The sequence below is a fragment of the Caretta caretta genome, chromosome 9, assembly GCF_965140235.1.
Source record: "Caretta caretta isolate rCarCar2 chromosome 9, rCarCar1.hap1, whole genome shotgun sequence".
NCBI lineage: Eukaryota > Metazoa > Chordata > Testudines > Cheloniidae > Caretta > Caretta caretta.
Genome location: NC_134214.1, coordinates 7,543,463 through 7,566,157, shown reverse-complemented (window position 1 = coordinate 7,566,157; position 22,695 = coordinate 7,543,463). Strand labels below are relative to the sequence as shown.

Genomic DNA, 22,695 nt, shown 5'->3' with positions numbered 1-22,695 from the left:
GCCGGGGAACACAATTCTAAACAAAGCATGCAGCAGCCCAGAACGCTTGTTTTGCCATAGCCCGAGAGAACGCCCGACTCAGACGCTTTGAGGGGGGTTTAAAATCAGAACCCAATGATTTTGGGGGGAATTCCGCATTTGGCCAATAAAATCTCATGCCTGGATTTAACTATTATGTAATCAAGGTTTAAAATAGCTTTACGCAGAGAGATCTCTCCAATCCACTCTGCTTTTCAATGAGGAGGAGGCTGCTGTGGTTTGGAGCTCAAAGGTTAAGGTCTGGTGGGAGTGGTTTGGCTGGCGAGGACAAGGTATGTGGTATAAAAGTCTGCTCAGATAAACTTGAGCCTGGCATATCTCCAGACTCCAGTGTGATGGTGGGTCTGAAGGAAGAGAAACAAAACCAGAAGTGAGGCTCATAAGAGGGTTAAAAGCTCCCTGGGAACTGTTAAGACTCCAGCAAAGTGAGAGCTCAGCCTGCGAGCTCCAGGAGGTTTGCCCAGCGCCCGACGATAAAGGCAGCGGCAAGAGGATGTTGGGGATCAGTGAATTTTTTGTGGCTCTGGTTGCGTTTCTCTTGATTGTGCAGTTTCTGAAGCTGCAATGGGTAGGCAGGCGGCTTCCCCCTGGACCAACTCCCCTCCCCTTCATCGGGAACTTGTGGCTGTTGGGATTTAAACTTCATCCTGAGACTCTCGAGAAGGTAATTATTTATTTTTGTATACTTGATTAACTTACTTCTCAGACTCTCCCCAGGCAGCAGCTGAGATCAGCAGAGGCAGGGGAGGCTAGCAGACCGCTGTCTGATGGGCCCCAACCTTTGGGATGTGCTCCTTTCTTGGTCTGAAATCTGCCCAAGTTTGTTGATCTTCTGGGGACACAGCAAAGCCCATCTGTTCGACTGGTCTGGGCTTTCAGACTGTGTGAGCTCCGCTAACTGAGGATTGCTGCTGGTGAAGGTGCGGGAGAGGAAACGTCCATTGATTTTTGGTTTTGTAACACTCCTTTTATATAATGTGTTTTTCATTTCTGTGACAGGCACCTGGAGCCCCCTGATGGGAGATGTTTGGTGTGGAGTTTTGAACCTCAATTGGATAAATACATTTCAGTCATTTTCTCGGTTATTAATGTAAGCAGAGTCAGGATGAGCTCTGCCCTAACATCTGGTGGTGAATGGTGGCGAGTTGTGGCAAAGAACTTCAGGGGCTGATCTTGTTTGCATAGGCACGCCCACCTGCCTAGCATGAGCCCACAGCAGCCCAAATGCTGCTATCAGTGGAATAAGATATTTTTCATGCTCAGGAAATTTTATCCAGTGTCTAGGCTCGTGCAAATAAGTCAGGGTCATACATTTCATTTCTGGTTTGCAGGGAAGGTGTGACAGTGACATGAATCCTGCTGAGCACAAGATTTAATGGCAACTGAGTATATCGGACTTGACAAAAAAAAGTCATCTCACGTGACGAGAGCGACTTTCAGAGAGCGGGAAATGATCACACAAGATGTAAAACCTAAGGCCAAACGTTTCAGTCCTGGGAGCCTAACGTGGAGCTGCTAAATCTGCATTTAAACGCCTAAATGAAAGGCCTTCTGGGGGGGGTGCTATTTCCCTCTTCACGGCGACTGGTTGGTATTAATGAGACCTGGATTCAGGTTTGAATGCAGTGGCCCTGGGTTTGATGCTGCATAATGCCTTGTGAGAGTACAGAATTCTGCCTTCTGGGGGGGGTGCTAAAAACCTCACTGTCGTCAGTGGGACATGCAGGTGTGAGGACCCTGGGAACGTTAGGCTCCTTTTAGTTAGGTGTCTGAATGTGTATTTAGAGTCTCACTTTAGGCTCCCAGAATCCTAGGCTCCCCTCGACCAGCTACATTGAGGGAAAACTACCCTTGCCTAGTCCACACCAGTATTTTATGCCTTAGCTCTCTTGCAAAAAACATAGCTTTTTCTAGCGTAGACATGGCCAGAATGGCTGCATCGTGTAAGTCTTTTCTGATCCTTCCCCTGACCTCAGGCGCTATCCGCCCTATCTTTGGAATGGTGTTAAAGCCAATGTGCTTCAGGGAATAAGCCAACTTCTCGCTGAGGAGGGTTAGGGAAAAACCTTCCCCTATTGGCAGGCACAATTCTCCACTTTGCGACTTCTTGCATCTTTCTCTGAAGCTCCTGGCGCTGGTCTTTGTCAGAGACAAGATGCTTGACTAGATGAACCCTGGGTCTGACCCAATTCCTATGTTCTGTCTTCATCATTTCTTGCACCATGGCATTGTGAAAGATTCTACAGAGCCAGGCACATCTCTATCACAGAGTCCCTGAGGTGGCATCCCTGAAGAGAGCTGGGATACTGGTTTGTATGGTGTTCCCAAAGTGGCTCAGTTCCCTGAAACCAACAGCTTCTAGCAACACAAGCACTGCCTTCCAAGTCTCTGCAGACCTCACTCGCTCTGTACAGGTAGCGACAGGCACAAATCCCAATACTGGGAGCGTTCCAGGTACTATCTAGCCCCTTATCTGCTGAACACTCACAGAATTACCATGTCTACTATGCCCAAATGACCAGAACACGCCATCTTGTGAGATTCAACTCTGGACCAGCACTTTGCTTAACACCACAGCACTGAGATATATTTATAGTGAAAACAATAAGTTTATCATCAGAGATTCAAGTAATAGTAAGTAAGAATACTGGAAACCAGACAAAATCATTTCTAGAGACTAAACTTAACTAATAGGTCCTGTCTAAAGCAGTTGCCTAATGTTCTCTTCAGCATTTTCAAACAAGACTGGCTGAGACCTCTATTTCATTAAGTAAAAAGCACTGTCTTCCTCAGTGAAGGCTGAGGTGTCGTCTTTGCCTTGTAGAAGTACCCCCAAAGTTCACTCTCTTTACTCATAGACAGGACAATTCCCCCATGGCTAGTTTTTTCTTGTGTTGATTTCACATCTCTTTGCTAACCTTTGGCTTTGTATGGAAATGGATAGCCGCTGTGTGTAATTTAGATCCTGACATCAAGTTAGGTGAATAAACAACTCTGACAGAAAAGCCTGTTTTTCACCTCCTCTGGTGACTAATACTTTCATACATACTTAAGAACATATTTCCAGTTTGTATATCCATAGTTTGTTACATAATATCTGTACACACATTTCACACTGATAGTAATAAAACCAGTGTGATGCCAGATTTCATGGAAGACCTCACAAGACATTCTTGGGTGAACCACAATGTATAGACCAGCATAGGTGCCAACTCCATGGGTGCTCTGGGACTGGAGCTCCTGCGGGAAAAAATAGCGGGTGCTCCCCAGCCACCCATAGATCAGCTATGCCACCGGTGGCCTTCCGCCAATCAGCTGTTTGGTGGCGGCCAGGAGGCACTGGGGAGAGGGGGCGGAGCAGGGGTGGAAAGAGGCGGAGCGGGGGCAGGAAAAGGTGGCATGAGGGTAGGGTCTTGGGCGAAGGGGCGGGTTGGGGCAGGGCCTCGGGGTGGAGCACTCACCCAGAAAAATGAAAGTCAGTGCCTGTGCATACCAGAATCAAGACATTCCTGTAACACCCTTACCAGCTGGCATTAAGAGGTTCTTGGGTCACAATTTGTTGTACACAATTTTTCAGCCGTGCTTTGCTGACACTGATCATGTCTCTAGTTGGCACAGATTCATGGGAAGATCTTCACCTTGTGGTTGGGACAGAGCCCTGTGATTGTATTGCATGGATTCCAAGCAGTGAAAGACGGTCTAACCACCAACCCTGAAGATGTTTCTGGCCGGCCAGCAATGCCTTTCTTCAATGAAAAGGCCACTGAAAAGGGTAACGTTCTCTTTCCATGGACACCGTACAAAAACCTGGGGTGCCCATTGTAAGTGTGGCTGTTCCGTTATTCCATAGCCATCTTCCCCATGGAGCCGCATCTCCAGACTGCAAAAATAGCTACATGGATAGCTGGTCTGGTGATGAGTAATGGGGCAAGCAGCCACTGAATGGGACTGAAGGGTAAAGTCCTGAGTGTTAAGGAGCTTGTTTGAACCATTCATTGTCTCTTGGGCCCAGATCCTCAAAATCAGTGGGAGTTAGGCATCCAAATAACTTTGAGGATCATTAGTTCTTTGCTGTCCTGTGAACATCACTATCATCAACAGGCTTTCAGCACGGAGCATGAGCATCACTCAGTGTCCCACTGGACATGACGTTGACACAACGCTAGTTTTTGATCATTCACACAGCGTGAAGGCTTTTGAAACCTGGCCAAGATCTTCCTTCCTGCTGGGTTTCAACTCATAGTCCTGCACTGTCATTCAAAAAAATGCTCTTTTATCCATGCCCTGCGTTGCAATTGACCTCACCCCACATCTGTGTGCGTCCCCAGCTGTGAAATTATCCTCATATTTTCAGGTGATGTGTGAATTATGAAACCTGTATCCTGCGTGTTTGAAGCCCTGCTTTCTATTTCACCTAAAAAATGCAACAAAACCCTCCATAACGGGGAGTTTTCCAGAGTTGTCACAATCCATTCAGGCCTGAGGCCCCAGATAAAGCAACGAATAATGCGCTCACTCTTCTGGATTTCTCTCTCATGTTAGAAAATATATTTTAAGTTGAACTCTTACTTGGTGAATGATTTTGCTTTATATAAATAACGGATTCTCAATGGCCTCAGGTATCGTTATGACAAGTGGTCACACCTGGAAGCAGCAGAGACGCTTTGGGCTGATGACCCTGCGGAACCTGGGGCTGGGCAAGAAAGGTCTGGAGCACCGAATCCAGGAGGAGGCCCATCACCTGGTGGAGTACTTTATGAATGAGAGAGGTACATCATTGCCAGCATAGCTGGGGCTTTTCACTTACCATAACCTTATTTTCATAGAATCATAAAATCATAGGACTGGAAGGGACCTCGAGAGGTCGTTTAGTCTAGTCCCCTGCATTGAGACAGGACTAAGTATTATCTAGACCAGGGGTCGGCAACCTATGGCACGCGTGCCAAAGACAGCACGTGAGCCGATTTTTAATGGCACACTGCTGCCTGCTGCCGAACCTAGGCCCGGGACCCCAGCAGGCAGCAGCGAGCCATTAAAAATCTCCCCCCTGGCCTGCTCTTCTCTGCCTCCGCCCCCCCCCTTCCTCCCCCACAGGGGTAGTGTGAAGAAGCTTGGTCCTGCCGGCTGCTGCTGCAGGGAAGGCAAGTTCCCCCTCCCCGGCCTCTTCCCACAGTGTGCTGGGTTCCTGCCCCTCCTCTGCTCCCTTCCTGCCACCCATCAGCTGACGGCCCTTGCAAGGGAGGGAAAGAAGCGGAGCCGCAGTGCGCTCGCTGCTCCGGGGAGGAGGCGGAGAAGAGGTGGGGACGGGGCCGTGGGGATAGGGGGTGGAATCAGGGCATATCCCCTCCAGCCCCCTGCCGTGAGCTGCTCTGGGCAGGGGGCTGGGACCACCCCCATGACCCTAGCCCACACTCCCAGTCCTCTGCCCTAACCCCTACACCCCCCACACACATCTCAGCCGCCTGCCCTGACCCCTGCACCCCCCCACACACTCCCAGCCCTCTGCCCTGACCCCTGCACCCCCCCTCATACACTCTCAGCCCTCTGCCCTGTTCCTGGCACCCCTCACACACACCCAACCCTTTACTCTGACACCTGTACCCCCCCATAACCCCAGCCTTGACTCCAGCACCCCCCACACATACCCAGCCCCTCCACACCCCATGCCCTGGCCCCTGCACCCCACCACCACCCCAGCCTTGACTCCAGCACCCCCGACACCCCATGCCCTGACTCCTGCACCCCCCTCAGATGCCCCCAGCCCTCTTCCCTGATCCTGGCACCCCCACACATACCCAGCCCCCCAACACCCCATTCCCTGACTCTTGCACCCCCCACATTCTCACCCCTACCCTGAGCACCAAACAGGAGCTCCTGCACCCCCCTCCACATTCCTACCTGCACCCCTCGCACCAAATGGGAGCTGCCCATGTAGGCACTCCACACCCAAACCTCCTGCCCCAACCCTGAGCCCCCTCCCTCATTCTAGCTCCTGGCCAGACCCTACACCCCAACCCCCAGCCTGCTCCTTCACCCCCAGCCCTGTGCTCAGTGCTCTCCCACCCTCAGCTCAGTGCAGAGAGAGGAAGAGAATGGGCTAGAACCAGGGAGAAGGTAGGTACTCACTCTATGTAGGCAGGGCCGGGATCCCAGACCGGCAGCGGGCTGAGCGGGGCTGGCAGCCGGGACCCGGGCTGGCAGGAGCCGGCAGACGGAACCCGAGACTGGCAGTGGGCTGAGCCACTCAGCCCACTGCCAGTCTGGGGTCCCAGCCGCCAGCCCCACTCAGCCCATTGCCGGTCTTGGGTTCTGGCTGCTAGCCCCTTGCCAGCCGGGGTTCTGGCCACAGGCCCCGCTCAGCCCGCTGCCGGTCTGGGGTTCTGGCTGCCGGCTCCTTGCCAGCCGGGATTCCGGCCACAGGCCCCGCTCAGCCCACTGCTGGTCTGGGGTTCTGGCTGCCGGTTCCTTGCCAGACAGGGTCCCGGCCACAGGCCCCGCTCAGCCCACTGCCGGTCTGGGGTTCTGGCTGCCGGTTCCTTGCCAGACAGGGTCCCGGCCACAGGCCCCGCTCAGCCCACTGCTGGTCTGGGGTTCTGGCTGCTGGTTCCTTGCCAGACAGGGTCCCGGCCACAGGCCCCGCTCAGCCCACTGCCGGTCTGGGGTTCTGGCTGCCGGTTCCTTGCCAGACAGGGTCCCGGCCACAGGCCCCGCTCAGCCCGCTGCCGGTCTGGGGTTCTGGCTGCCGGCCCCTTGCCAGCCGAGGTTCCGGCCACAGGCCCCACTCAGCCTGCTGCTGATCTGGGGTTCTGGCTGCCGGCTCCTTGCCAGACGGGGTTCCGGCTACAGGCCCCGCTCAGCCCACTGCTGGTCTGGGGTTCTGGCTGCCGGCCCCTTGCCAGCCGAGGTTCCGGCCACAGGCCCCACTCAGCCTGCTGCTGATCTGGGGTTCTGGCTGCCGGCTCCTTGCCAGCCAGGGTCCCGGCCACAGGCCCCGCTCAGCCCACTGCTGGTCTGGGGTTCTGGCTGCCGGCTCCTTGCCAGCCAGGGTCCTGGCCACAGGCCCCGCTCAGCCCACTGCTGGTCTGGGGTTCTGGCTGCCGGCCCCTTGCCAGACGGGGTTCCGGCCACAGGCCCCACTCAGCCCGCTGCCGGTCTGGGGTCCCGGCCGCCAGCCCCGCTCAGCCCACTGCCGGTCTGGGGTTCTGGCTGCCAGCCCCTTGCCAGCCAGGGTCCCAGCCGCAGGCCTCGCTCAGCCTGCTGCCGGCCTAGGTGAATGGAACCCCAGGCCGGTTGCGGGGTGAGTGGGCCGGCGGCATAAGATCAGCATTTTAATTTAATTTTAAATGAAGCTTCTTAAACATTTTGAAAACCTTGTTTACTTTACATACAACAGTAGTTTAGTTATATAATATATAGACTTATAGAGAGAGACCTTCTAAAAACGTTAACATGTATTACTGGCACGCTAAACCTTTAAATTAAAGTGAATAAATGAAGACTCAGCACATCACTTCTGAAAGGTTGCCGACCCCTGATCAAGACCATCCCTGACAGGGGTTTGTCTAACCTGCTCTTAAACATCTCCGGTGATGGAGATTCCACAACCTCCCTAGGCAATTTATTCCAGGGCTTAAACACCCTGATAGTTAGGAAGTGTTTCCTAATGTCCAACCTAAACCGCCCTTGCTGTAATTTAAGCCCATTGCTTCTTGTCCTATTCTCAGAGGTTAAGAACAATAATTTTTCTCCCTCCTCCTTGTAACAACCTTTATGTACTTGAAAACTATTATCATGTCCCCTCTCAGTCTTCTCTTCTCCAGACTAAACAAACCCAATTTTTTCAATCTTCCCTCATAGGGCATGTTTTCTAGACCTTTAATCCTTTTTCTTGCCTTTTTCCAATTTGTCCATTGAAATGTGGCACCCAGAACTGGACACAACACTCCAGTTGAGGTCTAATCAGCATGGAGTAGAGCAGAAGAATTACTTCTCATGTCTTGCTTACAATACTCCTGCTAATATATCCCAGAATGATGTTCGCTTTTTTTTTTGCAAGTGTTACACTGTTGACTCATATTTACCTTGTGATCCACTCTGAGCCCCAGATCCCTTTCCCCAGTACTCCTTCCTGGGCAGTCATTTCCCATTTTGTATGTGTGCAGCTGATTTTTCCTTCCTAAGTGGAGTACTTTGCATTTGTCCTTATTGAATTTCACCCTATTTACTTCAGATCATTTCCTCAGTTTGTCCAGATCGTTTTGAATTTTAATCCTATCTTTCAAAGCACTTGCAACCTCTCCCAGCTTTGTATCATCAGCAAACTTCATAAGTATACTCTCTATGCCAATATATAAATCATTGATGAAGATATTAATATTTTCTGGCATGTGATCTGTCAGACCGGCGGGAAGAGTGAATTCCAGAGGGGAGGCCTCTTCCTGGAGGTCATTTGGCTCCAAGCCCCAGAGGGTTTAATATTAGACAAGGCACTTGGGTTAATATTCCCCATCTCAATTGTCAGAAGCAGGTCGCTAAGGTAGCCAGCAGCCAAACCACAAGGGCTTTACATGTCAAAACCGACACCTTGAATTGCATCCAGAAATGAACTGGAACTGGTTTTGGCTGTGGAGCAGGGGTGTGTTTCCTGTAGGCACCATCACCAAGTAAGCACTCAGCTGTGTTCTGCGCGAGCTGACATTTCTGCACTGTCTTCAGATGCAGCCCCCCACCCCCATGGAGTGCATTTCAGTGAGTCATTCCTGAGGCAGCAAAGGCTTGGTGTGATGGTGCATCTGTCCCACACAAGCCCTAGAAGGGGTTAAGGTGGCCAGGTAGGTCAATTAACTGCCCAGGCTGCACCTGCAGGAGGAGCCAAGGAGCAGGGAACTGATTAGACAAGGCTCAGCTGGGCAGAAACAGGAGGGGCCTGAATAGAGCCCAGGAGCTGAGAGCGGAAAAAGGGCTTCAGGGAAGTGTGTTGGGATTACAGAGGGTAGTTCACAGATACTCCCTGGGAGTTCTGGCAAACCCAGAGTGGGGGAAAGCCAGGAAGGTAGGAGAAGGCTTGAGGGAAAAGCAGCAAGGAACAGGAGTGCAGAGCTTGGCTGCTGAGTAGAGGGCCCCTGAGTGGGAACCTGGAGTAGAGGGCGGCCCCAGGTTCCCTGGCCAGTCACTGGAGGAGTGGCACAGTCAGAGCAGTAAAGGGAAGGCTGCCATTTTGTATGGTGGGACTTTGACACCCGTCCAGATGGAGACAGCTGCAGAGATGGGCAGGGTCCCTTTAACACACGTAGTGACCTGGCTGGAAGGGTGAGTCATGAGGAGGAGGCTGTGGTTCCTGGAGCGAGAGGGGTCCACAGGGCGAGAGAACAATGGGAGAGACATCTCCAGACTTGGATACCTGGTGTCTCTTGCTCATAGTTCTTGACACTAGTGTTTGGTGATCTGCACTGGGGAGCGGGGGGTCTGCTGGCCTCTGGGTAGAATTTAAGGTGTTGGCTTTGACCTACAAAGCCTGGGATCTGCGAACTTCATAGACTACCTCCCTCCCTGTTCCATGTTGCCACTGTTACGGTCAGCAGTGTCCATGTGAGTTGGAGTGCCCTCGATTTATGGGAAGGGGTGCAGTTACATCATTTTCCAGGAGAGGCCCTCAGCTCTGGAATTGGTTTCCACCCTGGAAATAGCTTGGTATTGTTGACCAACCTTCATCCTTTTTGCCTGAGTGTTTGGGGAGGGAGGAGCCTGATGGTGGTTATTGGCTGTAGGGGATGGGAGTTTGGCACAGTACGTCCCTTTTTACTTTGTCAGGCTGGGGCCTGAGTGTTTCGTGGGCATTACTGCTGGTTTTAGTTGCATAGTTTCTTCTGACACTATGTCAAAGGCACCTGGAGTAATAGATTAACCAAAAACAGGTGGTTGATTTTAGTGTGAATAAAAATTAATAACTGTGTCAAGGTCCAAATATGGGAGGAAAATCACAAGCTCCTTTCCAGACATAGGTAAAAATACACTCTTGGCTATTGCTTTTATAGCATCCAAACACAGCAGGGAATCCAGCAGAACCCAAGCCTGAGCCCCCTCCTAGCACACTTCTATCAAAGGGGCGGATATCAACTCCACTATCCCCTCGACCTGTTTTCCCCAATCAACCAGCTTGTCTACATAGCTAATTCATTGCATTTCTAATGCACCCTATCACCATTGTAGCTAATCATCATTCCTAGGATCTTGTCTGGGGTAAGAGTCAGCCAGCTAGCTGCCTTCATCCAGGCCTCAGTTTTGCAAAGCCCCTGCTCTCTCCAGGATCAAGCCCATAGGCCCAAATTCCACCCTGCCATCACACCCTGTGCAACATGAGTGAAGTCACTCAGGTTCTGTGGACTATACGTTAGGACAGAAGTAGCCCCAAAGTCTTAGCCCACTGCTAAGTGAGATCATCAACAAATAAGACCCAGTGCTGTGTTGGTACCATTACCTGCTCTGTAACTAGAGTGAAAGGGGTCCTAGAAGTGAATGTAAAAAAGATACCAGTGACTGTAATGACTGGGGAGAGAGCATAGCAACTTGGTGACACATACAATGGATCGATGTATAGCCAAGCTATCCCATAGCTCATTGCAAAACAATGGGGTATATTCACAGCCTTGCTCTGCTTCCTTTGCCCTGCTGGAATAGTTTAGAGAAAGAGCCAAGCAGAGAATCCAGGAGCTGTAACCAGCTTCCTGAAGCCCCTCCCCACTCCTATCTGCTGCACCAAGCAGACCTCAGCCGCCGGAGAGAATCCAGCCCAGTGAGTTTAGTGGGAATTCTGGGGCTGGGAGGAAAAAGCAGCCGTCAGTGACGTGCCCAGCAATCTCTCTCTCAGCCTGGGACAGGAGAACCTGCTGGCATGTGAGGGGTGTTACTGGGCAGGAGCTCTGCTCACGTCACCAAGTTTCCAGTGATGATCTGCTACCGCCTGGACTGCTGCAGAGATGGGCAGGGTCCCTTTAACACACTGAACCTTCCGCAGAGAGTTGGTTTGTAACCAGCTTGAGTTTTCTTTGATTGCTTCTTTTAAATGTTTATTAGTGAATGATGCTGGATACCAGAATCACAGGCTCAGAAACGTTCACGACTGAAAAGACCTGCTAGATCCCAGGCTCCTTCTCGTGCCAGGAGGGGGAGACACAGTAGCAGGCAACATTCATGTTAATAACTGTGTTTGCAGGACAGCCCTTGGACCCGAGCATCTTCTTCAGCCAAGCTCTGTCAAATGTCATTTGTGCTGTGGTTTTGGGACATCGCTTCTCTGCTGACGATGAGACCTTCCAGCAGCTGATTAAAGCCAATGCCTGTTTGCTCATATCTGCGAGCACCCTCAGCGAGAGAGTACGTTCCCAATTTGTTGCTGTTATTTCTTTTGCCCCCCTCCCCAAATGCGGGCTGGGCCCCTCCCTAAATAGAAGATGTCGGACAGGAACTCCTCCCTTAACGTTGTAGTTCTGTTCCGGAAAAATGCGACTTTAAGTGAAACGATGTTAAGCAAATCCAATTTCCCCATAAGAATGAATGTAAATGGGGGGGTTAGGTTCCAGGGGCATTTTTTTTTGCCATACAGTCCAGTCCAGTCCTATAGTTGGGAGGTGCCCCCGCCTCACCTCACACAGGCACAGCCTACCGGCACTGGAGGCAAGGAGGCAGCCAAGGAGGCTGAAGGAGCTGTAGGCTAGGAGAAGCGGGTTGCCAAGCAGCAGCGGCAGCTTCCCCTACTCTGCAAGCACCAGGGGCGGGGGGCTCCACCCTCGGCCTGCCCACTCCACCCCTTCCTTCCTCTCCTTGGGTTTGTTGCTCTGCCACCCCCACCTTGAAGTCCTTCCATTGGCCACCCCTCTTCCACCACAACAAACACAAGCTACTTGTTCTTCCCTTCAGAGACTTTCACAAGTTAGCTCTTTCCTACCTAGCCAGCCTATTCCCCCCCACAAGCTTTCTCCTCGACTGGCCCCTATGAGTAGGAAAGGTTACCATTCAGCATCTGTATCCACCACTGTACCCTCTTTCAAACCACTCCTATGTTAAAAGCATGTTAAGTTTGCACTGTCAAGCACTCCAAAGTTACGATATGCCAGAATTAAGGTTGTCCATGCAATCTTAATTTGGTCCCCCTTGTGCATATACATTATGATACTGCCTTTAATTACACGATCACTTCCAGTTTTTTCATGAGACCCCTGTCTCCTTTAGCACACAGGATGAACAATGCTCATGGAACGAGCCACTATTCAAGGTTTCTTTTTATCATCCTCATGCAGTGTGTGGGTCCGTGCACACCACTCAAACCCTGCTCTAATACAGAATTATTCATTTCCTCCTGGGCTTTTCTGTGGTGCTTTCGTGGTAGAATCTTAGCGCTTTATGAACATTAATGAGTTTATCTTCACAGTGGAGAAAAAAAGCCAAAATTGCCACCACGATCAACTAAATTTGGGGGCCCAATCTGAGACGCCCAGGGACTGATTTTTCAGAGTATTTAGTATTGTAGAGCACTTCAGATGTTCAGAGCAGAGCTCCATTGACTTCAGTTGCAGCTGTGAGTGCTCGGGTCTTCTGCAAATCAGACCCCTGGTATCTTAATTTGGATACCTAGAAAATGAGAATCCAGTGGCCACCTGTTAACATTTTGGGCTACGTGACTTGCCCGGCGTCACCTAGGAACTCAGTGGCAGAGGTAGACTACAGGTTGAAAATCTCTGAAACCAAAATCAACGAGGAGTCCAGTGGCACCTTAAAGACTAACAAATTTATTTGGGCATAAGTGTTCGTGAGTAAAAAACCCACTTCTTCAGATGCATCTGAAGATGTGGGTTTTTTATCCACGAAGGGTTATGCCCAAATAAATTTGTTAGTCTTTAAGGTGCCACTGGACTCCTCATTGTTTTTGTGGATACAGACTAACACAGCTACCCTCTGATATCTGTGACACAGTGTCAAAACACCAGTGTCTTTGAACTCTTTAGCTCAGTAGACCTTTACTTTCCGTCTGTTCCATGATTCTAAGCCCAGAAGAAGCAGACATCACAAGGGGAACTTGGAGCATCTCTCTCTCTCTCTCTCTCCGTGTTTGTCTATATCCAAATATCTTTCTGGACACTAGCGCTAGGTTCTAAAGAGTTTTAACCATCAGTGTCTAGGCTGAAGCCCCATACGTGATGCTGAAAATGTGTCCTTCAAAGCAATTGATCCAATAGCAAAATTCCCCACACTGGGCATTTTCGTCTTTGGAGAGCTCCTCCAGGAATGTGTTAATTGCAAAGAATGAAAGCAGCTTCTTTGTGTCTCTCCTACAGCTGCACAATACTTTCCCCTGGCTCATGGACCACCTCCCACGACCTCACAAGAAGGTGCTGTCCTCCCATGGGTTTCTGTATTGTTTTGCAAAGGAAGAGATCAGACGCCATGAGGAGAGTGGGGTACCAGATGAGCCACAGGATTTCATTGACTTCTACCTGGCACAGATGGTCAAAGTACGTTTCTGCACCGTATGTGACTATAACGTCTTTACAACTCCATTCCACCCTTCTAGCACAAACCTCTGCAGACTAAAGCAGAAAAGCTTCTTGAGATGGGATCAGGTGCGTGGCTGGGTGGGAGAGTGGCAGAGTCAGAAATCTATAGGGCTCCAGCCTGGGCAGGCAGACGGTAAATGACAGCTCAGTGTCAGTTGCAGCTCGGCAGCTTCCTAGAAACCCGGTGATAAGGAAGAGGGATCCCTTGTCCAACGGGCCCAGGCCAAGCGGTGTCTCAGAAGGGTGTTGCAAAGCAGCACAGCACAGAATTGGGATTGAAGGCGGTGACGGGAAGTAACAAAATCAAGAACCTGGAGGGCATCAGAAAAAACATTTCTGTTTTGTGATTTTCTGAAATCAGAAATACTAAAAAGACCTTGCAAATGGCAGGGAGTCAAAGGAATGAGCAAGTTCTGCTCTTTATCACGTTGACTGTCCTGCCTCCCGTGTCCTAATTTATCCCTCTGTCCCCTGCAGTGCAAAGATGACCCCACCTCTACATTTGATGAAGGTAACCTGATTCAGACTATCCTGGACCTCTTCATAGCTGGTACAGAGAGCACAGCCACGACCCTGCGCTGGGCACTGATCAGCCTGGTGCTTCATCCCCACATCCAAGGTGAGGGAGAGGGAGACGGGAACACACACCATGGATGCGAGTCTGCATGTATGTGGAAAATTACCCGGTTCTGCCCGTTTTTATTCGACAAATGTTCGTTCTAAAACTGACCATTGGCGGCGGCTGCTGCAGCCAGCAAAGCAGTGAGATTTCTGGTCCTACAATCATCGAATGACAGACATTAGAAGTGACAAAGCCTCATAGAGATGCCTAGGCCCCCCACTTCCCCAGTCCAACCCTACTGCGGGATTGTTAGTCCACCTGCTTTAAATGTCTTGGGCAATGGGACTTCCACCACTTCCTTTGGGAGACTGGCCACAGGCTAACAGATCTCACCAGTGGGAAGTTTTCTTTCCACAGCAGAACCTTCCTGATTCACCCTTTGCTAAGCCACAAACCTCATGATTCACACTCTAAATGCACTGGGACGGGATTTCCACCCCACTCAAGCAGAGCTCAGGTTCAGTGGGGAGGAGGGACTGCAGCCTGCAGGGACCTGTTAGGTGCTTCTGGGTCATCAGCCACCCAGCCCACCTGGGTGCAAGTTAGAGCTTCACAGGAGCAGCTCCGGGACCTTACATCAGCAGAAAACCAGGCCTAGTGGAGCTCTGCTCGTCCATGCTTCTTCCTCTCCCTGCCCTGCCTTCACCCCGGCCCTGATCTGCCCCCTTCCCTCTCCAGATGCCGAGATGGGGGTGGCATGGGCGGTGGCTCTGCTGCCTCGGTCAGCTATCTGCCCATTGATTAGTTGCCCTACACTGGTGGACTTTTCCACTGGCCACCTCCAGTCACTGTGGGTCTGTCTACACTGCACACTAAGCCTGGGTTCTGATGCAGGTTTGCCCCAAACCCCACTTCTGCCCATATACAGATCAGTCTGACTCAGGTCAGCAAGCACTCAGAGCCCGGGTCCTAGGACCTGGCCGGGGGGATGTCAGAGCCTGAGTCATGTTGTAACTCAGGTCCAAGCCCTGTCATTTGGTGGGGTGAAGGCAGCTCAAGCCACAGACCCGAGTCAGAAGGTCTGCGCAGTGCAGTCTGGACACGTTAGCATGGTCATGAGCCTAGGTCTAGCAATTGTAAACCCAGGTTTACAGTGCAGTGCCGATGATCAAGCGTTTAGAAACACCAAGTCCACAAGTCCAGGCCCCGCATACCTTGGCTCAGTAAGACCACTTGTAAGACCACTTTGTGCTGTGTGAGCCCAGCAGCCCCTCCTCACGTCTCAGCAACGCTCTGGTAGCAGAGATGGTACGGTAGGCAGGTCTCATTACCGGGACGTCATGCATGTTATTACAGAACACTTACCCATGTGGGTTGCAGTGTTACCATCCACACCTAAAACTCAGTTGCTCTTGCCCAGTTAATGAACAAAGGGCTTTTTGTGTTTCTCCTCCATGAGGCATTGAGCGGAGCTCTCTTCAGCGCCCACCCCCCCCAACCCACCCCCGTGTCGTATCAAATATAAACAGCACCATGTCCCAGATTTCTCAGGGCCCTCGCTGAAATCAGCATCTGGCTGGAGAACAGCTGGCTGGAGCTGAACCCAGGCCAGACTGAGGTGATGCTGGTGGGAAGTGCTATGAAGAACTTACCTTCTCGACACCCATCCCCCAGTACTGGAGGAATGTGCCTTCCGACTGAACGGGTCTGCAGCCTTGGGTCTGCAATGGCAGGTACAGATGCTCTGGAGCCCGCCCTTGTGGCCATGGTTCCCTACATCACAGTGTGACAGTTCTCAGGGCACCCAGGACTGTGAGTTTCCTGGTTACCCTCCTGCCTCCAGAAAGGGATGGGCTTGCTTGCACTTAGCTGAGTGTCAGCTACCTGACCCCACCAGCCTGTTAGCCATCCCAACAACCTCCTCGGGAGCAGGCCAGCCCTTCCTTTGCCTTGCAGGCTAATAAGAGGTGCACCCCGCTCCCGGAGCCCCTCTGAAGGGTTCCCCTGTAGCATCCAGCCCCTTATCCACTGAACACTCGGAAATACCAGGGCTGCTATCCCCAAAGACACAACGTACACACCAGCTTGTTTGATTCAACTCAGGATCTGCTCCTTGTATCACACCACAGCACTGAGCTGCATTTCTAGTGAAAACAACGATCAGTGTATTATCAAAGACTCGCGGTTCAAGAGATCGTGAGTACAGGTAATGGACACAAAGGTTGCATACAAAACAACATCAAGAACACACTTTCTAGAGACTAAACTTAGTTTACCAGGACAAGCTTTTGGCTGAAGAAGTTTATCTCACCCCAAAGGTCTTTTGCAGCATTTCAGCCAAGGTTGGTTGTGATCCTGTTTTCAGAAATGTAACCACACTGACCAATGACTTCCTAGGTGGAGGGTAAAGGTGTGTCTTCCTTGTCTTCTCTTTATATCCCCCACTCATTGTCTGTTCTTAGGGTCACAATAACCCACCCTAGCTTATTCTCCAGTGTGCTGCCTTCCTGTTGATTTCACATCCCCCTGTTGACTTTGTATGTAAATGCGGCTTCCATTGTGTCGGCTTACAATGCTTAGAGCAGAGGTTTCCACACTGTGGGGTGCGCACTCCTAGGGGGTGAGGAATGTTTGGGGAGGAGTGGAGGCCCCAGGTCACCCCACACAGGGGTTGGGGAGGGAGCACCACCCAGCACCGCTCCACTCCCAGCTCTGCTTCGCCTCCAGCCCCAGCTCCCAGCCCCGCGCCCGGCCACAGTGCCATTCCCAGCCCCGGCCCTTCTCCCTACCCCAGACCTGCCCCCAGCCTCTGCCCCCTTACTCCTTTCCACATCCTCTCCTGCCCCGGGAGCTGCGGCCCCAGCCTCTGTCCCCTTACTCCAGCCCCGAGTGCCATGGTCCCAGCCCTGGCACCAGGGGCTGGGGGGGGGCGCGACAGACAGGGGTAGGGGGATGTGACCCTCAAAAGTTTGGGGACCACTGGCTTAGAGATACAGGTGAATACACACCTTTTGTAGGGCACCAAACCTATTTGTCAGCTCTGCCTTGATACAGACTTCAGGACCATATTTTCAGCTCACACACACACGCTTACTCAGGCTTGGTCTCGGCATGAGGCAGTTTTCATCCACCTAATTATGTCAGTGCCTACACTGCAGTCTGGCTCCCATCAGTGTAAGTGCCCACCTACACCGACATCATAACTCCACCTCCAGGAGAGGCGCAGGGCTTATGTCTGTGGAGTTAGGGTGACGCAGTGTCCGTGTAGACACAGCGTTCCTTGCATTGGCTGTTGGCTGTCAATTTCAATGACTGCGGTGGTTATAAATTGACCTAACATAGGTTGACTTATGTTTCCAGTGTAAACATGCCCTCAGTATGTGCACAGACATTTCACAGCGATAGCGTGACCAGCAGGACCCTGGCTTTTGTTTCAGACCTTCCATGACCAATGTTCCCTCTAATTTTTCCCCACGCATGTGCGGAATGAATTTTGTTCTGTGCACCAATATGGAGGTGATGCATGGCGGGGCTGGGGGGTTCGGAGTGTGGGAGGGGGCTCAGGGCTGCAGCAAAGGGTTGGAGTGCGGTGTGGATGCGGGCTCTGGGGTGGGATTGGGGTGAGGGGTTCAGGGTGCGGGAGGGGGCTCAGAGCTGGGACAGAGGGTTGGGGCGCAGGGGGTGAGGGCTCCAGCTCGGGTGGGGGCTCTGTTCTTTGGGGAACCAGAATGTACAGTCCAGGATCAGGATAGTCTTGCAACCCCCTTTACCCGTTGGAACTGAGGAGTTCTTAGGGTCGCACCCAGTTGCCCTCACAAAACAGGGATGGCTATTTAAGCCTGGAAAACAGGGCAGCTGCTCCCAGCTCATATATAAAGATACAAGCCTGCTGCCCTAGGGAGAACCAGTTTGCTGCTCGCTGATAGTGTTTTTTCCTTGCGTTAACATTGTCTAGGCTTATTCCAATCCCTGCAAGTGGTTCCCTTTTGCCTTGGAAAGTTTGTGCTCAAGCTATTTGGCCACTTTCAGGTTAAGGAACTGTGAAGAATATACTAGGCCTGCTGTAAAACTACAAATCTGACATTGTTCTGGGCCTGGCTAACTCCTGAACAGTCTATTGGAGCCCAATTCCCCCCCAGTGGGTACCATTTCCATTTCCCTGAGCCCGTGGGGCTTCCAGTGCTGGGGGCAGGATTTTCATCAGGCTGCTAGTGCGCCCCTAGGTGCATCAGACAAACAGGAGTTTGGTCTGGGGAATGAAGTGAGAAGAAACTTTCCCTGCACTTTGGGATGCTCCTGCTGCACCTTGCCTCCAGCACCCTCTCACTGCAAAGAAAGGGAACGCTGTGCTCCAGGGCTGAATTTGGCCCTGATGCTGAGTTTCAACTGGCATCTGTGAGTCTGCTGGGAAAGTGCAGATCTCCCTTAGAGATAAAGATGTAGGAATCACCAGCGTAGCTATTCCCTTGGCATGGCTTCCCATCACCCACTGCAGTTAACCAGCATTAAAGGAGTAATTCCTCCTTCAAGCTAAAGGGAATCCTGCAGGGAAGTGACAGAGCCCCAGAATACGCACACATCTCTGGGCATGCACTCACTGCCTGAATACGTGTCCTTCCATTTGCATCAAGCTAAATGTGTCTCCTCAGAGGAGGTCCAGAAGGAGCTGGATGCTGTGTTGGGTCCTTCCCAATTAATCTGCTATGAGGATCGGAAGAACCTACCCTATACCAATGCCGTGATTCATGAGATCCAGCGCTACAGTTGCATTGCCCCGGTTGGAGTCCCCAGACAATGTGTGAAGGATACAACACTCTTGGGGTTACCTGTCCCAAAGGTACAGAGACATTCTCTTATGCTTATACCCTCCTCTCCCACCAAGGGGGTCAAATGTACTAGGAATGCAACTCATTCGTGTTTCCAGATATATAACATGTCTGCTTCTCCTTGCACCCTCTGAAGCCGTCAGCACTAGGGCAAAGTGAGACAGCAGAGTACAGCCGCTTTGTACACGTCCTGGTAACATGGTACAAAGTGCAAGGAAGTGGATAATCAGGTGCTGTGTCTCTTTATCGATATGTCACACTGCCCTGAATTTGCAAATGCTCCATCAGCCCCTTTAAACCTCTCACTGGCTTTGCTGCTTCGACATAAAAATATAACTTTTGTGAATCTGACACATTTAAAATATGAAGCATTAACGTTTTTCTTCCATTAAGGAATCTGTATTAAAGCAGGGAGAATCCTGGGGAACTGCCTCTTCTTTTGGGCTCCATCCTGCTAGCAGATGGCTCAGAAATGATGAACAGAAATAAAAATATACCATCCAGTAGTCTCCCAGTTTACTCCAATGAGACAGATCTCTCCCCGGGGGACATGCCATGCACTACAGTACATGAGAATTGAAAACTCTCTCTTTAAGCACTGCTCTGAGGGAGTGACGGTGAGAGCTAAGTCAGATCCTTCTTCCTTGCAGGGCACTGTCATCTTGCCAAATATATGTTCCGTCTTGTCTGATCCTGAGCAGTGGGAGACACCTCACCAGTTCAACCCGACTCATTTTCTGGATAAGGATGGAAACTTCATGAGCAGAGAAGCGTTCTTACCATTCTCAGCAGGTAAATGCACTGACAGCTAAACCATTTTTCACGGGGGAAAATTGTGAATGCATAATTCAGAGAGATTTACAGTTAAACCTTGCTAATGTGCACGCTTTATCATTTGCACTTAGAATGGCAAACTCCCCTCGCTTCTCAGCAAAGATTTATTTGCAGAATGCCATGGGTGGGTTCTTCTACTACACAATTTCATTATTTGTACAAAAATCACAGCATGCTGGCCATCATTAAAATGACAACATTTACAGCTAGTTGCCACAGTATGACATCTGAGATACCACAGGGTTTTCCCCTATACTTCAAAATTTAAATGTTGACTTTTAATGGGAAGCGCTGTATAGACTCATAGACTTGAAGGCCAGAAGGGACCATCTTGATCATCTAGTCTGACCTCCTGTACATTGCAGGCCACAGAACCTCACCCACCCACTGCTGCAATAGACCCCTAACCTCTGGCTGAGTTACTGAAGTCCTCAAATCATGGTTTAAAGACTTCAAATTATAGAAAATTCACATTTGCACTAGTTTAAACCTGGAAGTGAACCGTGCTCCATTCTGCAGAGGAGGGTGAAAAACCACCAGTGTCTCTGCCAATCTGACCTAGTGAGAAATTCCTTCCAGACCCCAAATATGGCGATCAATTAGACCTTAAGCATGTGGGCAAGACCCATCAGCCAGACACCTGGGAAAGAATTCTCTGTAGTAACTCAGAGCCCTCCCCATCTAGTGTCTTGTCTCCAGCCATTGGGGATTTTTGCTACAGGCAGTCGCTGATGGGTCACAGGCTATTGTAGGCAGTCCTGTCACACCATCCTCTCCATAAACTTATCAAGCTCAGTCTTGAAGTCAGATAGGTTTTTTGCATTTTGTATAGACATGAAAATGGAATGGAAGTTGTCTAAATCAATTTTGTGATAGATTTAAGTGTTGCTTGCTTATTAATTTGCAAAATTCCTTAATAAGCAATGGATTTCTCGGTCATTAGTGCAAATTAGCCAAGTTCTACTGTACTAAGAAATCTGTGGACTGTGCAAATAACCCCCTCCATCCTTTTGGGAATAGTCATGTGAAGAATGATTCCTAATGCTAATTACCTCAGAAATGCAAATTCTCAGATGCACATATGCAGGCCTAGCCTCAGACCTTTGACTTCAGAGGTAAAACATGATTTTGCTTTTAAGCAGATCTTATTTTTCCTTCCTCACTGAGGACTAGAATCCTGCCAAGTCTGAAATTTCTCATGCTGTCATTTTTGAGTTACACAAGCAATAGAAGGGAAATGTTTTTTTTTCTTAACTCACTAACTCTCCCCCGTTAGGGCACCGTGTGTGTTTGGGGGAGCGCCTGGCAAGGACTGAGCTCTTCATCTTCTTCACCAGCCTGCTGAGGGCATTCACGTTCAGGCTGCCGGAGGGAGTGACTGAAATTAACACTGAGCGTATTTTGGGGGGCCTATTACAACCGCACCACTATAAGATCTGTGCTATTCCTCGCTAGGCTGCAGCAAGTCACAGACGACCAGGAAACCCAATAGGCAGGTGTTTCTCATAGTGAATTTCCATAAGTAAACAAACTATAAAACAAAGAATTGTGGCACCTGGCGTTATTTATGGCTGACCAGGAATCTGACTGCTGGGAGGGAGAATTGAGAGAGGGTTAGTCTATTGTAATGCAAGGCTGGTAGGGTTTTTAAAAATCTCCTAATTATGAGATTAGCGTAGTGGGTGTGTGTGGTGGGTGAAACCCCATCATGGGCTAAAGAAGGTTAAAAGGTAGCTAGTCACGTTGATTACACCTGCACCCTGATTAATTAGCTGCTTCTCAGCGAGAGGTGCCGGGAGGGAGAGGCAACAGGTGATAACTTAGTGGATACCTGGCCCCCATAAAAGGGGCAAGAGCTTGGTCTGATGGGAGGAATAACAGAGAGATGTCTGTGAAGGGGCCCCGAGCCCCAGTCTGCAGAATAGATGTCTGGGGAAGGCTCAGTACTGGAGCTGGGGAGCCAGCCCAGAGAGGGGCACGGAAACAGAGCTTGGAGGGTGATGTGGGGGCACGTGGACGAGAACCCTGGCAAGGAGAAGCTCTAAGGACAGGGGGCGTTACGACAGGGAGTTCGATCCCTCGCAGCTGCGAGATGAGAGCTGACCAGAAGTTGGAGAGAAGGGCAGCAGTCAAAAGGACAGGAGGCAAGAACCAGAAGGGAAAAGAGGAACATATGGCCGCTGTTATCCAGGCTGTGTTTTAGCTGGTTAATTGTTATCTAGGCCCTAATTGCCACACAAGGGGTTGGCTGGAGCCTGTCCCTGGAGAATTTCCCCTGCTGAGAGGGACTCTCCATAGGCATGATACTGGCAGGGACAGTCTTAGTCAGCTGCCCTTCCCCTACCAGTGTAATGGGGTGAGGAGAACGGGGAGGGGGCATGTGCCCAAGCCTCGACTGGCGCAATCTCAGTTATCGAGCAGTAAAAGTTAGCATAGGTCACAGCTACTCTAACTTCCATCAGAGCAGGGAGGCAGAGGATCAGGGAGCCGGGACCAGCTCCCTCTGGCTGCTGCTGTCCTACAGCACTGCGCAGCGTCGGTGTACTGGAGATCTGGAGCCTAGCGTGTGTGGTTGGAATACGGTTTCAATCTGCCACACTCTAATCCATTGTCCTGGTGCTGCCAAAGCCCAGAGGCTCAAGAGCTGTCAATTCTATTGGTTTTCAGCTGCCTGCTAGAGCTGGGCAAAATGTGGGGGACGAATCGCTTATCTGGGGACATATGCCATTTCAGTCAACTTGGAATGATTTGTGAATTTGATACAAATTCAGTGTAGTTTTGGCCAACACCATTTGGGAGTTGGGGGAGAGGACTTAGGAGCTGTACAGAAAATGGGGGAAGAAGTGATGTGCCAGTGACCCCTTTATAATCTTTAGCCCCGGGG

At 50.7% G+C, this 22,695-nt stretch overlaps 1 protein-coding gene across 1 annotated transcript; it reads left to right on the top strand.

Annotated features, from left to right (window-relative positions):
• The first annotated feature begins 322 nt into the window (after nt 1-322).
• LOC125643143 (cytochrome P450 2J2) lies at nt 323-21,357 on the top strand. Its single transcript, XM_048865327.2, has 9 exons — nt 323-703; nt 3,649-3,811; nt 4,659-4,808; nt 11,252-11,412; nt 13,371-13,547; nt 14,067-14,208; nt 18,801-18,988; nt 19,628-19,769; nt 21,088-21,357. Exons 1-9 carry the CDS (start codon nt 533-535, stop codon nt 21,264-21,266), a joined length of 1,473 nt encoding a protein of 490 aa, XP_048721284.2. The 5' UTR covers nt 323-532; the 3' UTR covers nt 21,267-21,357.
• The last annotated feature ends 1,338 nt before the right edge of the window (nt 21,358-22,695 follow it).

What these genes read in the sequence shown, in the direction of transcription:
- LOC125643143 (XM_048865327.2), top strand. Translation starts at nt 533, where the DNA reads ATGTTGGGGATCAGTGAATTTTTTGTGGCTCTGGTTGCGTTTCTCTTG. An exon ending in TGAAAAGGCCACTGAAAAGG is followed by an intron (nt 3,812 to 4,658) that starts GTAACGTTCTCT and finishes CAATGGCCTCAG; the next exon opens with GTATCGTTATGACAAGTGGT. An exon ending in GTACTTTATGAATGAGAGAG is followed by an intron (nt 4,809 to 11,251) that starts GTACATCATTGC and finishes CTGTGTTTGCAG; the next exon opens with GACAGCCCTTGGACCCGAGC.